Genomic DNA, 15106 nt, shown 5'->3' on the forward strand with positions numbered 1-15106 from the left:
TCAGATCTTCTCAAATTGTATCCAGTTTTTGTGTATGTTTCAAATAGGCACCAAAATTAGAAGAACAAAGGAACGGAAGCCAGAAAAAGGTGAGTTCTGCTGCAAGACTTTTCTCAGCTGGCAATGGCCTTAAGTCTCCTTTTCTTGAGACATGTTTTCCCTGGACGCTGGAGATTATCACTTGTATTTAACTTGTATACCAACTATCCCCCTTGTTGAGTGCTCGAGGCACTTTACAGCATACAGATAGAATACAATATTAAAACCACAGAATCACAGAGTTGGAAGGGGCCATACAGACCTTCTAGTCCAACCCCCTGCCCAATGCAGGATGAATAATATAAATACAAACATTAAAAACAATAATACAGTATTAAAATATAAATACAAACATAAAACAACAACACAATAGAATACAAATATTAAAATCCATACATCTCAAAAAGTAGCATCATCACTAAATTCTACTCATACCTGTGTCTATAATAAATCAATCATATGGAGTCAAGCCAATAACAATATCAGAATCAATCTCCAAATGCCAGACAAAACATCTTTGCTTTGCAGCCCTCCAGAATTTCACCAAATCCTGGAAAGAGTGAGTCTCCTCTGTTAATGCATTCCAGAGGGAGGGAGCCACAATGGTAAAAGCCCTCCCTCTGGTCAAAGAGAGTCAAAGGGCCACCAATAGGCCCTGAGTTGCAGAAGCAGGGCACATGGAGGGTTATACCAAGAGAAGTGGTCCCATAGTTATGAGAGACCCAGATCATTAAGGGCTTTGAAGGTTAAGACAACACCTTGGATTTAATTAGGAAGCCAATTGAAAGCCAGTGCGGCTACTTCAAAATCAAAGTGATATGAGCTGACCATGTGTGCCAGTCAGCAGTCTGGCAGCTGCATTCTGTACCAATTGAAGCTTCCAAAGATAGTCCTACATAGAGTAAGTTGCAATGGGCTAAATGAGAGGAGACTGTAGTATGAATCACTGGGGCAAGGTCAAACCATGACAAATATGGGGATAACTGGTGGGTTCAGTGGAGATGGTAGAACACCACCCTTGCCACCATGGAAACTTGCTGGTCCATGAATAATGTGGAACCCAGCCACACTCCCAGACTCCTAACAGAACCCACCACAGTAAGCTGGACAAGAGATGGAAGAGCAGGGTCTGCTGTCTCTGCAGACCAAGCGATAGTATCCAAAATTCTTGACAATCTTTACTAAAGGGCTCATAAAAATTGAACAGCATTGGGGAAAGAATCGATCACAAGAGAGTTCCTGCCAGGTTGACTTCTCCTCCCCAATGGGAAACCCTAAAAAGTGTCCTTGGAGGAATGAGGAGAATAAAGCCAAAGCAGTTCCCCTCACCCCCCAGTGAGGCCAGGCAATTGACCATGTTAAGAGCTCCCCACTTCCCCAGCAATGGATCCAAGGACTGGGTAGATGCAAGGACTTCAACCCATAGAATGTGGCTTTCTTGCTTCCCTCTCTTGTGGCGGCCTTTAATCCTGTTTCTATGGGACAAGGGAACCCTCGACACAGGATTTCAGGGGGCATTTGGGGCTGCCTTGGAAGGGGAGAGGGGTGGAAACCACATTCTGGTGGTGGAAATTCTTGCCACCTGAGGGCTTGAATAACAGCTTGGCAGGAATTTGGAAAACATTGCAGGGAAATTATCTTTATGCTGTTTTTAAAGTTAAAACCAGTGATGATCATATGATGCCCCATGTTGCGCTTGTTTTAGGCCCTTGGGGCCAAATTAGACATTACATTGTTTTACAAGTCAGGTCCAGGCGAGAGGCAGGAGCTCCCCATGCCAAAGTTCTGAGGAAAATTGGCTCACCCACCTTTTCAAAGAGACATTCCCTGCAGCTGCACAGAGAGAGGGAGTTGGGTCCAGGCAACCTGAATCTGACTCTTTAAAAAATGTAACATTCTCCAAAACAATAATATAGGCCTCCACAGACTCCTAGGAACTCCAAACTGACTTACTCCAGCAGAGAACTCTTGGTAAGCAAGCTAAAAATCTGGAGCATTTGAGCAGACTCAAACCTCTGTCACGCTGGCCAGCTGAAGCGTATCACCTTCTGATGGGTGGGGAGGGAGAGATTTGTCACCAGCAATTAACTTTAGTGTTCTTTGATAAGGTCCTTTATCTTCCAGTAATGACCTTCTCCTTCGTACATTGACCAAACTAGACTGTCTGTATGCAAGTGTATAAATGACATTAAAATAAAAAATGGAACCCAGTGGGGAAGTATTTCAGCCTCCCTAGTCATTCAGTAACAGACTTAAAAGTAACCATGCTTCAGTAAAACAAACAAAAATACAATGGCTGACAGAATTTCTGAGTAGGTTTAATACTGTCAATCTTGGCCTTAACATGGATTGGGAATGGTTCACTACAGAAAGTAATTGCCCCTCCTCATAGGTTTACATTGCCTATTCATTTTACTTTGCCAGTTCATCACCAGGTGGGAGGGAGCCATGCTCACCTTTACTCTTTGGACTGAATTCTTTTGTGAGGTGCAGTCCTCAGGGCAATGGAAGCAGCTGGCTGCTGATGCAAAAGTGATGGCAGAGATTCCACGGGGTGGGGTGGAGGGAGTCATGCTTGCCCCTCTGCAAGGTACACAGGAAACAACCAACAAAAGCCCAGGGACAAATAAGTCAGTGAAACAACAATGAATACCAAAATGAAAAAGTAGTATAATTCTAAATTATAAAACAGTGAAATGTAACTTCAAGCATACATTCAAAAAACCATCTCAGTGGAATAAATACAGAGACCAGTCTTGGTCAATTTCAGAAGACCAAGCCTCCCAAGACCAAAAACACGGCGCTGGAAATAAAGTCAATCAAACCATCCATTCCTTCTAAAGTTCTTCCAAGATTCAAGCGTCCGTGTAGTCCAAGAGCTGTCGACAATGTAGTTGTAGGTAGTGTGGAGTCAAAAAGGTGGATAGTAATCCTCTGAATCAGTTGTGGTATGTGGAGGATCTAGGTAGATATATCTCAGGAACCAGCCTGGTCCCGGGTTGACCCAACAAGCAGCCGGCAAGGTTAACTCGTTCAGCTTGTTTCATTTTGGTATTCATTGTTGTTTCACTGACTTATTTGTCCCTGGGCTTCTGTTGGTTGTTTGCTGAGTTTCTGCTTTCAGAGTTGCCCTTGCTGTGTTTGTATTCCTCTGCAAGGTACAGGCAGAATAACAAGGACACTGGAGTCCATAGCAACTCTGGCAACACCCCCAATCCACGTCAGCTGATGATGCCCCTGGAAGAGGCACACACAGGAGCAGCCAACTAATACCCACCCATCTATGTCACTACCCCTCAATGCCACTCCCTCCCACAGAGAGCCAGCAGACGGAGTCGAAAGACCCAGCAGCAGTGCAATCCCAACAGAGGCATGTGGCCCCAGCACCCACCCACAGGGAAGGAGACCTGTGCAGCAGACAGAATATCTCCCCCCACCCCACCTTCCCTGCCAAGGGTCTGACTGGCTGCAAAAGTGCTGCCCATATGCTCTGATCCACACATTCCCTTTTCCTGAAGAAGTAAGAATAAATAGGCAAGAAAAAACAGAAGCCAGGTGCAAGCCCACAGTCCCCACCACCAAGACTAGCATCCTAGCCACCAGGCCAAGAAGTTAGGTTCAAAGGAGGCACGTCAGCAGGCATCGGGCCCCTCACTGCAGCCCTGACACCACCATCAGCCACACGGGACCAGGCAGAGAGTGTTGCACAGTGGAAAGGCACTGGGATAGCACAGCTGGGGCTTCTATTTCAATCCCCACATGGAGGACAACAAGAGGCAGGCAAGAGCCCTGGAGCTGGCATTTTGCCCCTGTGAACTGCAGGGGGGGGGACTTCCTGATCCCGTGAGGAAGTGCTCGGCAACTGCAACGGCTCCATTCTCTGCTGCTGCTGCTGCTGCTGCTGCAGGGCCCTGACCCTGCAAGGCCATGTATTCCATGGGTGCTTGGCCAGCTTATCAGCAGGGCACAGAGGGGCAGCTGCCAGGCTCCCTGACCCACAGCTGTTCCCTGTTCCCCACCTGCAGGAAGAGGGTGTCCGAGCAATGAAGTGTCTAGCAGCCCAGCACGAGCCTGTAAGCATCCTTGCCCCCCATAATGGTTGGCTCTTATGGGTTCACTTCCCTCAGGTTCTGCCCACTTGCGTGACTTGGGACATGGTGCTGGGAGGGTCTGGCTCGGGTTTGTGGGAGCCAGCTGTGTCAAGATGGTGCCTGGTGCCCCTGTGAAAGGGGGAAAGGGGAGGCAGGTGCAGAGTCTTGGGCTACAGCAGCTGGATTCCCAACCCCGCTGACCCTTTGAGTTCAGCCTCCAGGGACGAGGTATCTATTAGGGCTCCGAGATGAGTTGTGTTAGCCGCAAGCCACAGAATTTGCTCTGCCCTTTGGGTGTCAGTGCAAAGCGTCCTCTCTCTGTCTCTGCAGCACAGAGACCTCTGAAACAGAGTGACGTAGGCCCTACCCAATGAACTGTGAGGTTTATGTAGTGCTGGGCATACAGTGCTAGTCAGCTGCTAGTCAGTTTCAGGCTCACTTTCAGCCCCTGCTCAGGATTGGGCTTTGAATCCTTTAAATATTCTTAGTAGTTTTAAGGATTCTATGCTGTTTTATTATTTTATGTGTTTTGTTTTATAAGCTTCCTCAAGCAATTTCTCTGAAGAGGCAGCCCAGGAATTTTATAAAAGAATAATCCATGCTCCGCAGTGTAATATAATACATCCCAGTGTTTTGAATTGCCGGGCTTTTGGGACTCTCTTTCCAATAACTTTGAGTTTCTCTACATGTTACTAAGTACTAGAGATGTTCACGTGAACCTCATTTCATGTGTCCCCCCTCCAACTTTCCATGCACTCACTTGCACAGTCATACTTCAATTTGCTCTGCTTGTATTCATTCACACGTTTGATATCAACTGCTAAGGGTATCCCAGTTTGGTTGTTGTGGGTTTTCCGGGCAGTATTGCTGTGGTCTTGGCATTGTAGTTCCTGACGTATCCCAGTTTCCCCCACATCCATTCATTGAAATGCAGATCTTGACACTTTCTCACACCTGAAAGAAATGCAAATTGGCAAGTCAAAGGAGCCCACAGTACTTGGTCTTGCAGCAAAAACAGAGCTGGTTGTCGGAGACCCGCACCAGCTGGGCTCTCTACCTGCAGACTATTCCTCCTCCGAGGAGGAGGGGCTGGAAGAGCCAGCGGGAGACTCACCCGCAGCCCCTGAAGCACCAGATGGTGACCAGCAACCCGTCCCCTCAGCGCAGGATAGCGGAGGGGAGGGGCACGCAGAGAGGAGAGGGAACCGGCGCCTCGGAGAACCTAGCCTTGCGAGCCAGCAGCAAGGCGGAAGGCTCAAGCAAGAGAGGCGGCGTGGGAATGGTAGAGGAGCATGCACCTGCAAGTGCAGGGACAGGCGGAGCTGACCGCTGAAGACGAGGCGAGGCAATCAAGCGAAGGAGAAACACCTGGCCCTCCTATGCCGCCCTGACCTTATAAGAGAAACACTGGGCAGAGCCCAGCATGGGAGCAAATTTGTTCACCCCTCCTTGCACCCAGCAGCTCGCCTTGTATCCTGCCTTTGCTCGGATAGATTTCCTGTGTCCTGACCTCGGCTCCATCCCTGACCACCTCTTGCCTGTCTCCGTTTGAAACTGACGACTTGGCTTTCCGACCTCCGTTCAGCTTTCTGACTCTCCTCTGCTTGCCCCCCTGACGGACAGACTCTCTGGCTCTTGACCTCAGTGAGTTTCGGACTCTTGCTCTCTGCCTTCCACTCAGCCCAGCACCCGCCCAAGTGGGAACCCTAGTCCTGACCGTGACACTGGTGCTCTGCCCTCTGGAATCACTTGCAGATGCAGTCACACGAAGGGAGCTCCTGCAAAAGCGGCATTCGCATGTGCAGAGCAAGAACAGCCTGCATGTGAATGGAGGACTACACATACAATCCTGCACTTGAGCATCCCTAGGTACTGAGTAATGTGTAGAGAGACTCTTTGTTGCCTTTCTGTTAATAGTCACCTCAGGAAAATCCTGAAGAGAGTGGGATATAATGTTTTAAATGTTTAAAAAATATGGTGTGTGTGTGAGAGAGAGAGAGAGAGAGAGAAAGAGAGAGAGCAGGAATCAGCAACCTTTTATAATGAAGTTTCAAATTACAACATCCAGAGCATTCTGGCTAACAGAATGCCAGATTTACATAACCGGAGCTGTACAACTTGTCATTACTGAAAATTGAAACGTTGATTTATAATCCATAGTTTTTGTAGTCCAAACACTGGTTGTTGTGATTCCATTATTAGGAAGTGGCACACAAGTTGTCGCAATAAGTAAGTGATATTCACAGGAGCACCCTCCAAAGCTATGCACTGGCATACATCTTCGCATGGTTTGCACTTGAATTCCTAGCAAGTTTTGACCTCTCTCATTTTCCTTTTTGTAAAGCATCTCTAGGAAGCCCTTTAGTCCCATCAAAATCTTTACCTGCCATTTCCTTTCATGAACTAGTTATTCTAGCATCTCACCTTCCCCTTAGCATAAAGATTTCCTCATCTGTTTTTGAACAGCCATGTTTGGTTCTGTACTGAGCCACATTTGGCTCTGGCGTTGGATGGCGGGATGGTTGGATGAAGAGAGGGATGGAGGGAGAGACAGAGGCAGGGAGGGAGGACAGACAAACACTTCTACCTACTGAGTGCAATGCTTCCTACATCTGGTGAAGTGGGCAGTTGGCTCACACAAGCTTCTTGGTACAAAAAATTTGCTGTAAGACTTTTCACTCTTTTACTTGCAGCAAACTAACATAGGCCCCCCCCCCTTTAGGGATTATCCCCTTATTGCTTGTTTCCAGCTGTCTAGAAAGTCAAGCTCCTATCAACAGTGATGAAGCTGGCAGAAGGATTTGATTGTGATTGAAAGACCGAGGCCTTGATTAAAAATGCAGAGATCAATGGGATATGTGTGGAGTACCCCTAATCCAGCTTTGTATCGGGAGCTTGTTGTTTTTCCCTCTGCAATGAGCTTTTTCAAAAGGGCTGCCTCTGGAAATATGTTGCTGAGAGGCTTATGCTGATGAGGAATGTAGGGAGAACAGTTATCGCATGCACTAATAGCTTCAGGAATGATTTTTTAAAAAGGGGTGCTGGAGAGAAAAGAATTATGGACTGGCAATTGATCATGGTCCATTATTTTATTTTTTAAATTTGCAAAATCCTTTAAAAGCATTGCTGATTTCATCCCCCACCGAAGCATGCAGCTTCTCATGTTCCAAGTGGTGCTTGAAGAAGAATTAACACCACACTTTTTTTGCTTTGGATGTTTTTCAGGAGGATTATATACCATATCCCAGCATTGATGAGGTAGGTGCTTAAAGAAGAAAATGTTTCTAACAGCCATCTAAGCCCATTGACTTCATCGGACTTAGAAGGGTGTGGTTCTACTTAAAGATGCCCTCTACAGGAAGTATAGCCCAAAGTAATTTGTGGCCTGAGGCTCAGACTGCCTAGGAACTACCAGGGACAGTGTGGAGGCTCAAGTTCAGAACCCACTTCTGGTACAGAAAGGGATGATGGTTTTTAGCATCATCCTCTATGACTGCAGGGATTTGGCTTGGCCAGAACTAGTATATGTAGGAACTGTGACTGGCTTTAGCGAGGTCAAGAAGCTGATCAGCATCTGTCTTCTTCCTTACCACAGTGATTTTCAAACTGTGGATCAGGACCCAAAGTACATTGTGACTTCCTCACTGGTGGATTGTGAGGACAGATGGAAAATAAGAAGAACAAGTTAAGTTGGGGAAAGAGGTCCTGGGAAACAGAATGGTGCCTTTGGCCTTTGCGTTGTGAGTGACAAGGCCTTGAAATACAGCCTTGTCCTCAATAACGCTATCGTATATCTATTTTTGCATCAGACCATGCAGGATATGATTGCTAGAGCTACAAAACAGAGCTAGGGACAGACCAGGAGGATTTCTCTGTGAACCTGAAGGAGATTATGGGGTTGCAGTAAAATTGGAGATCTATCTCCATTGATAGATCTATCTTGATCTGTCTCCATTGGTTGTTTTAGTGTGATTCATTTGACTTTTTTAAAAAATCTCTTGTAAACCATATTTTCTCACTCACTCTTACGTTTATTGTCTTAGCCATAAGCTAAGCTAAGCCATAAGCAATTCATACAGTAAAACAATAGAACAAAGACACAGCAATGTATAACAATTGAATGAAAATAGACAATAAAATCAATAGCTTACCGTGAGGCCCAGGGTCAGTCTAATCTTCATTGCCACGAACGCAAATAAACCCACTCTGTTGGAGACATAAGGATCAGTGTCCGAAAGTAAAAATATAACCAAGTCCAGATCAGATATACCGAGACACCATGGGACAATCGAGGTGGTGAACCTTTGTCTGGGAGCTTCATGCCATGACTCATGGGCACCTCAGAATGTAGTGTACGACATCATCCACTTGCCCCCATGTCGCAGTGGCAAAATCTAGAGGGGGCAGGGATACCAAGGAAATGGCCCGTACATATCATTGAGGGTATAAATTGAAATCTTAAAGAAGTGAAAGCAATTCTTGATTCCAGGGTGACTAATTTCTTCAAACCATATTTTAACAATAACTGCTCTTCACTTTTTAATAAATAAATATTTTCAGATTTTTGTGCATCATGATTTTATCTTGGGCCTCAAAGTTCCTTTTTCTCAGAGTAGGGTTGGGTAGAACAGGTTTCAAACCCCTGCTTAGCCATGAAGCTTTTTGAGCAATTTAGGTCATTGACCTTTGCCAGTTCAGCCTATCTCACATAACTGTTGTGATTTAAAACGGAGGTGGAGAGAACCGACCGCATTGCTCCTTGGAGGAAGGGGAAGATAGCAGCGTGACAGGTAGATAGAAATAAATATTCATATATTTTGTGCCAGAGATTTGTCCAATGGATGTATTTTCATTTCTTCCTTAGTTTTTAGAGAAAGGCGGTCCCTTCCCATTAATCATCCTGCCCCAGTTTGGAGGTTACTGGATTGAAAACCCAGAAAATCTCAGCACTCCCACGTCATCGGACAGCAGCGCTTGTGAAGAAGAGGAAGAACAGCCGAGTCCGGGTGCTTATGGGTACAAACTAGAATGCAAAGGTGAAGCCGAGGCATACAGAAAACACTTCTTAGGAAAGGTCAGTGCGACATTATTGTGGCAAATTCCCTGTGTGTGAGAGAGAGGTGTTGCTAAATATTGCTTGAAATCAAGCCTTATGACACTTGGCAATGTTTTGAGCTGACTCTAGCCTACAAACTCTTCTGCTTGTCACTTCCAAGGAATTGTTTCCCCCTCTACTAGGTCAAGGCTAGTCATTCTGGTGGAAAACCTGACTTGCCTAGCCCAAAGAATGCTCACAGAGAAACTGCTATCCAGCGGATACAAACTTTATTGAAAATAAAGATTGATGTCCATGAAATAGATTTCACAGGGCTGAGACCTTGGACCTTGTTGTGCTGGTGCTACTCTGGATTGGGACAGTGGTGCAGTACAGAAGGAACTTCAACCCCACCGCCACACGGTTGCCCCAAAGTGAAATGGCCTGGGTTGGAGATTTGGGGCCCACTGAAGAAGATCATGTGGTCTTCCATGATGAGTCAAATAGTTCTTTCCCCAGACCATTTCAGTCTGGGGTAGCAGCGTGGGCAGTAAGACTCAAGCTCCCTGTGATGTGTGCTGCAGCTGGACCTGGAGGAGGAATAGCGGAGCGCACACAAATTGTGATGGACGATGGTGCAATTTACAGACTGGGTCCTTGGTCCTCAACAGTGAACATAGAAACTGACCCTAATCTGCACTGAATACTACAAGATCCAGCTGAAGGAAGGGGGGAAGGGAAGTTCCATGTGGTCTGGGCATAGATTGTTTGAGCTTTAATTTGAGGAAAGCTGGAGGAAACCTGTCCATCTTTGGTGGGTAACAGGGTTTTTAAAAAATAAACACACAAACTGTAATTTAATACTGTGGATATTGAACATGGATGATCACATGCTTCACTATCGTCAGTTTTTTTAAATCAGCATTGCTTAATTTGAAAATGATTATAAAAAGGAGGATTGATTCACAGACATGTACTACTGAAATGCCTGTTTGAGGGGCAGGGGAGGATGAAGGGCTAGGGTCACACTGTGGTTGGTAGTGATGGATGTGTTCCCCTCATGTTGACTCAGAATTGAGTCTGCTGGTTTAAGCATGCTGAAATGACGTGTTGTGTTCTACAATAGACCCTTAGTGTGCATTTATATGCATGTGCACTACAGACAAGATGTATGCATCCACACACTCAGAGACTGACTGAACTTCTGGGGAGGGAGCTGAGCCTTGAAGAATGGGAGCAATAATGATGAACAAAAACATAACAAAGCATCTCCAAAAGGCAGAATTTAGGACAGTGATTTTTAACGGAGACTAGAAAGTTGGAACTGTCCCTGGCAATCAGGGACAAAGTGCTGAGAATCAAACACCTAATTACTCAGGCAGCAAAGATCAAACATTCTGATCAAAGTGTAAATAACAACTGCTTCTGGGATTTGCAAGGGATGTAGTGTTTGCAAGATATTCTTAAGATAGAGATGAGTCACTGGTGATTCCTTGGGGGTATCACAGGGCCAACGCTGAAGCATGGATCCACAGAGTGGAGATCAGCACAGTTATGTTCCCTCCGCCTGCTCCACTAACACCTTTGCTCTATTTTTAGGATCATTTAAATTTTTACTGCTCAGCTAGCAGCCTGGGAAATCTGATCCTGTCTATTAAATGTGAAGAGGCAGATGGGATTGAGTACCTACGGATTATACTCAGGTATGATAAACAGGAAAAGAGGTTAATTCCATACTAAACAATTTTCAATGGAGCATTTTGTTCAGGGTTTTTAAAGTTACGTTTTTACTAGGTTATAGGCCTATAAACTCCTGGTCTCAAATAGGAGGGTGCATATTACCTGGGAGTTACCATCTAGGCTGCCCTGGCCTGGATAGCCCAGGTGAGCCTGATCTCGTCAGATCTCAGAAGCTAAGCAGAGTCAGGCTTGGTTAGGGTTAGTAATTGGACGGGAGACCTCCAATGAAGACCAGGGTTGCAGAGGCAGGCAATGGCAAACCACTTCTATTCGTCTCTTGCCATGAAAACTCCACCAGGGGTCGCCATAAGTCAGCTGTGATTTGAAGGCACTCTCTACCATCACCATCAAGGCCAGCATTAGGGAAAGCATGGCCAGGCTTGTTCCCAAGCCTATGGCCTAGCAAAGGTCCTCTCTCCTACTGGAGATGCTGGATTGATTTCCTCCATTCCCAATGAGAAAAGTGCTCATCAACTGAGGTGAAGACCGTGTGGGAGAATTTCATGAATCCAGGCCCCTCTTCTCCGTCTCTCCTGCTGCTGTGGAATCCTGGTGGTGCAAGGGAAGAGCCCACAGGCCAGTCCTTTCCCACAGCTGTTAAACTGAATGGAACCAAGGTAGTTTCTCCACGTGGTGTAATGGTTAGATTCTTGAAGTACAACCAGGGCAGGGTTGTCAACATTGCCTTGACAAATGCTGGGAGATTTTGAGGGTAGGAAGGGTGTCAGTTCTGGGTGACACTCTAGGAGTTTCCCCCAGACTCTGTTGTAAAGGCCATAGACACACAAGGAAGTTACCTGGAAGTTACTACAGTTTCCCTATGGAGGCCATTTTCTGGCTATTTTTTTCTCCCACCTCCTCAGTCTCTCAAGGATGGGGAATTGGGGCTGAAAGTAGGAGGGCAAATGGCAAATCCATACCACTGAGATCATCCACCATCATATCCACAAAATTAGGAGGTGTGTAGTACATATAAGGTAAGGATCCTATAGATGTGTGGGATATTTCATGGAGTGGGGAGAGAGAAGAAGAAAACCAGGATGGCTAAATGGAACCCCTAGAGACAATATGCCTGTTCTTCTGTGGGGCATTGAGAGGGAGAAACGTGGCCCTTCACATGCTGCTTGTAGGCCTCCTGGGGGCATCTAGCTGGCCACTGTGGAAACAGTATACTGGAGGAGATGGAGCTTTGGTCTGATCCAGCAGAGCTCCTCTTAGGAAGGGTAACAGGAGGTAAAGCTGGACACAGAGATTCTTTCACTCACAATCAGTTTCCAGTTTCTGAGTCTGGAGTTTCAAGGTTGCTTTGGCAATATGTTTGATCTACAGCCAAGCCCTAGGAAACCAGACATCAAAATCTCTGCAAGATTATTGGAAAGTATCAATCATATTTATCATGGTCTTCTGTAGACCAATGAAAATCTGGTACCTGACCTATCCTCTTCATTCCCAAGCCAACAAAAAGAAGAAGCAAACTTTTGAAAAGCAAATAAGACAAGATGGCAACCACAAAAGAGATTGGTTGTTGTGGGTTTTCCGGACTGTATAGCCGTGGTCTTGGCATTGTAGTTCCTGACGTTTTGCCAGCAGCTGTGACTGGCATCTTCAGAGGGGTAGCACCAAAAGACAGAGATCTCTCAGTGTCACATTTAATGGACACAGTTAATTGACACAGTAACACTGAGAGATCTCTGTCTTTTGGTGCTACAACTCTGAAGATGCGAGTCACAGCTGCTGGCGAAACGTCAGGAACTACAATGCCAAGACCATGGCTATACAGCCTGGAAAATCCACAACAACCATCGTTCTCCTGCTGTGAAAGCCTTTGACAATATAACAAAAGAGATTGCATTGCATCTTCCCAAGTGTTTTGTGAAGTATCATTTCCAAATGGCTAGCAAAGCTATCTATGGCAAACTCTACAGAAGCTACCCCCATTTCTTGCGTTTGTTATCGAGGCCAGAGGCATCTTGATGCTGTCATGGCTTCTTTCTTTCTCTCCTATTTTTCATTTTCTCTTTTTTGCCTTTCTTAGGTCAAAAGCAAAGACGTTACATGAAAGAATTCCCTTAGCAGGACTAAGCAAGCTACCAAGCATCCCACAAATTGCAAAGGTATGTTGCTTTGACAAATAACACTTAGCATTTATGTCATGCTTGTTGATGATCAAAGCACTTCAAATGCTTGACTTAATAATCCTCAGAGCCCCTAAGGTAGGGGCCACGTTAGATTAGTGATGGACAAAAATCACTTGACCCAATTTGAAATGGGCTTAGTCATTCCAAGCACTTCTGGAGAATTCAAATTGTAGCCAACTTATGGTGATCCCTGCTGGGGTTTTCAAGGCAAGAGATGAAGAGAGGTGCTTTTCCATTGTCTGCCTCTGTATAGTGACCCTGGTCTTCTTTGGATGTCTCCAATCCAATTACTAACCCAGGCTGACCCTGCTTAAGCTTCAGAGATCTGATGAAGTTGGGACTTGCTTGGGCCATCCAGGTTAGAGCTTTGGTTGCTTTACAGAGAAATAATAAGATAGATCTTTGCCTGGAGGAGCTTACAGTCTAAAATTTGACAGTGGAGACATGGGGGGGGTGGGGGAGATAGAAGCCCTTTTCAGACATTATGGCCATGGAGACTGGGAGTCTGGCAACTGTGCATATTAGGAGTATATGCTGCCTGCAGTGCTCCCAACAACGTGAGCAGCCATCATGCGGGCTGAATAGGAGCTTTGGTACTTGTGTGAACCAAAACCCTTGAAAATCTGGTGGTCGGGTCACACATGTCATGTCTGAGCTCAATCCATGCCATCCATGCCAAGGCTATCACTGACCTGTTGTTCTGAATCAATGTACCTTGATGTCATATCGATAATGCCATGAATTAATGCTTCATGCTGTACCCTGATGTCATATGGCCAATGCCCTAACTGTTTCTTTCACAGGCTTATTGCAAGTGCTTATCTAGCGGACTGTAGAAACTTTCAGTACTCATGACCACAAGTCACTGAGAAAGGAAGACATAGCAATGCACGGGAGTGAGTAGTATTTGTATACTACTCACTCCCGTGCATTGCTATGTCTTGCTTTCTCAGTGACTCAACTTGATAGGACAAATATGTGAGGCATTCTCACACCAAGTTCACGCCAAAAGTCCTGTTTACTGTTGGGAGGGAGGAAGGAGCAAACATGTGTGTCAATCTTGCTCTTACTGCTTAGATGCTTACCTTGTTTCTGAGTAATCCTATGGACATATATATGGAAATGATTTGATTTCTGAATAAAAACTATTTAACCAAGAGCCTGCACTTCTTGTTGCAATGGTCCAGGGATCTGTCTGCCATATCCTGTCATCCATAGCCTGACAACACACATCAACACATGCAAAACACATCAAACCTCTTCAGAATTATCAGGAAGATCACCATGCAGTTGACAGGCTTCTGGTACACATGGAAGTAATGTGTGAAAACAGCTCAGGGATTAGAGTAAATTAGGGATCATCAGGGTAAATCAGGGCTCAGGGATAAGGGTAAATCAGTTATACACAGCATGTTTTAAGGCAAAGTTTCAACAGGGGATGAGGAGGACCCAGGGATTTTGGCCAAGGTTGATAATGCTGACCAGTAGCCAATTCTGTGTAATCTCAGCACAATTCCAGCTGAAAGAGTTGTGGCGGGGAAGAAAATTGATCTTATGAACTGGTCCTTAATAACTCTATGACAGTTTGGTGTAGTGGTTAAGAGCGTGGGACTCTAATCTGGAGAACCGGGTTTGACTCCCCACTCCTCCACTTGAAGCCAGCTGGGTGACCTCGGGCTAGTCACGGCTCTCTGGAGCTCTCTCAGCTCCACCCACCTCACAGGGTGTTTGTTGAGGGGATAATAATGACATACTTTGTAAACTGCTTTGAGTGGGCATGAAGTTGTCCTGAAGGGCGGTGTATAAATCAAATGTTGTTATTGTTGTTGTTGTTGTTGTTGTTTATGGAAATGTCCTTGATACTGAATGTAGTAATCTTACACTAGTCTTACACTATGTAATTTGCCTTGAGTGTCAGTGAGAAAGGTGGACTATAAATGATATAAATAAATAAATAACTATGCCAGTAATGGCTTATAATGTCATTTTAAACATAGCACACACTCTTGCAGCCTATCTGTCAGGTTACTGTTCATATGAAGGCTTATCCCATTGCTTATCTG

General features: G+C 45.4%; 1 protein-coding gene across 6 annotated transcripts in view; it reads left to right on the top strand.

The window, feature by feature from the left end:
• RAP1GAP2 (RAP1 GTPase activating protein 2) overlaps positions 1–15106 on the top strand; it is a 312617-nt gene that overhangs the window by 149789 nt on the left and 147722 nt on the right. For all 6 annotated transcript variants that reach the window (XM_055000969.1, XM_055000968.1, XM_055000967.1 and 3 more), the window contains 5 exons: positions 48–89; positions 7356–7388; positions 8995–9204; positions 10765–10868; positions 12941–13019. In XM_055000969.1, the coding sequence (XP_054856944.1) occupies positions 48–89; positions 7356–7388; positions 8995–9204; positions 10765–10868; positions 12941–13019 (468 nt within the window). The remainder of the gene's footprint in view (positions 1–47; positions 90–7355; positions 7389–8994; positions 9205–10764; positions 10869–12940; positions 13020–15106) is intronic.

Source organism: Eublepharis macularius, chromosome 17 (genome assembly GCF_028583425.1).
Source record: "Eublepharis macularius isolate TG4126 chromosome 17, MPM_Emac_v1.0, whole genome shotgun sequence".
NCBI classification, from domain to species: Eukaryota; Metazoa; Chordata; class Lepidosauria; order Squamata; family Eublepharidae; genus Eublepharis; species Eublepharis macularius.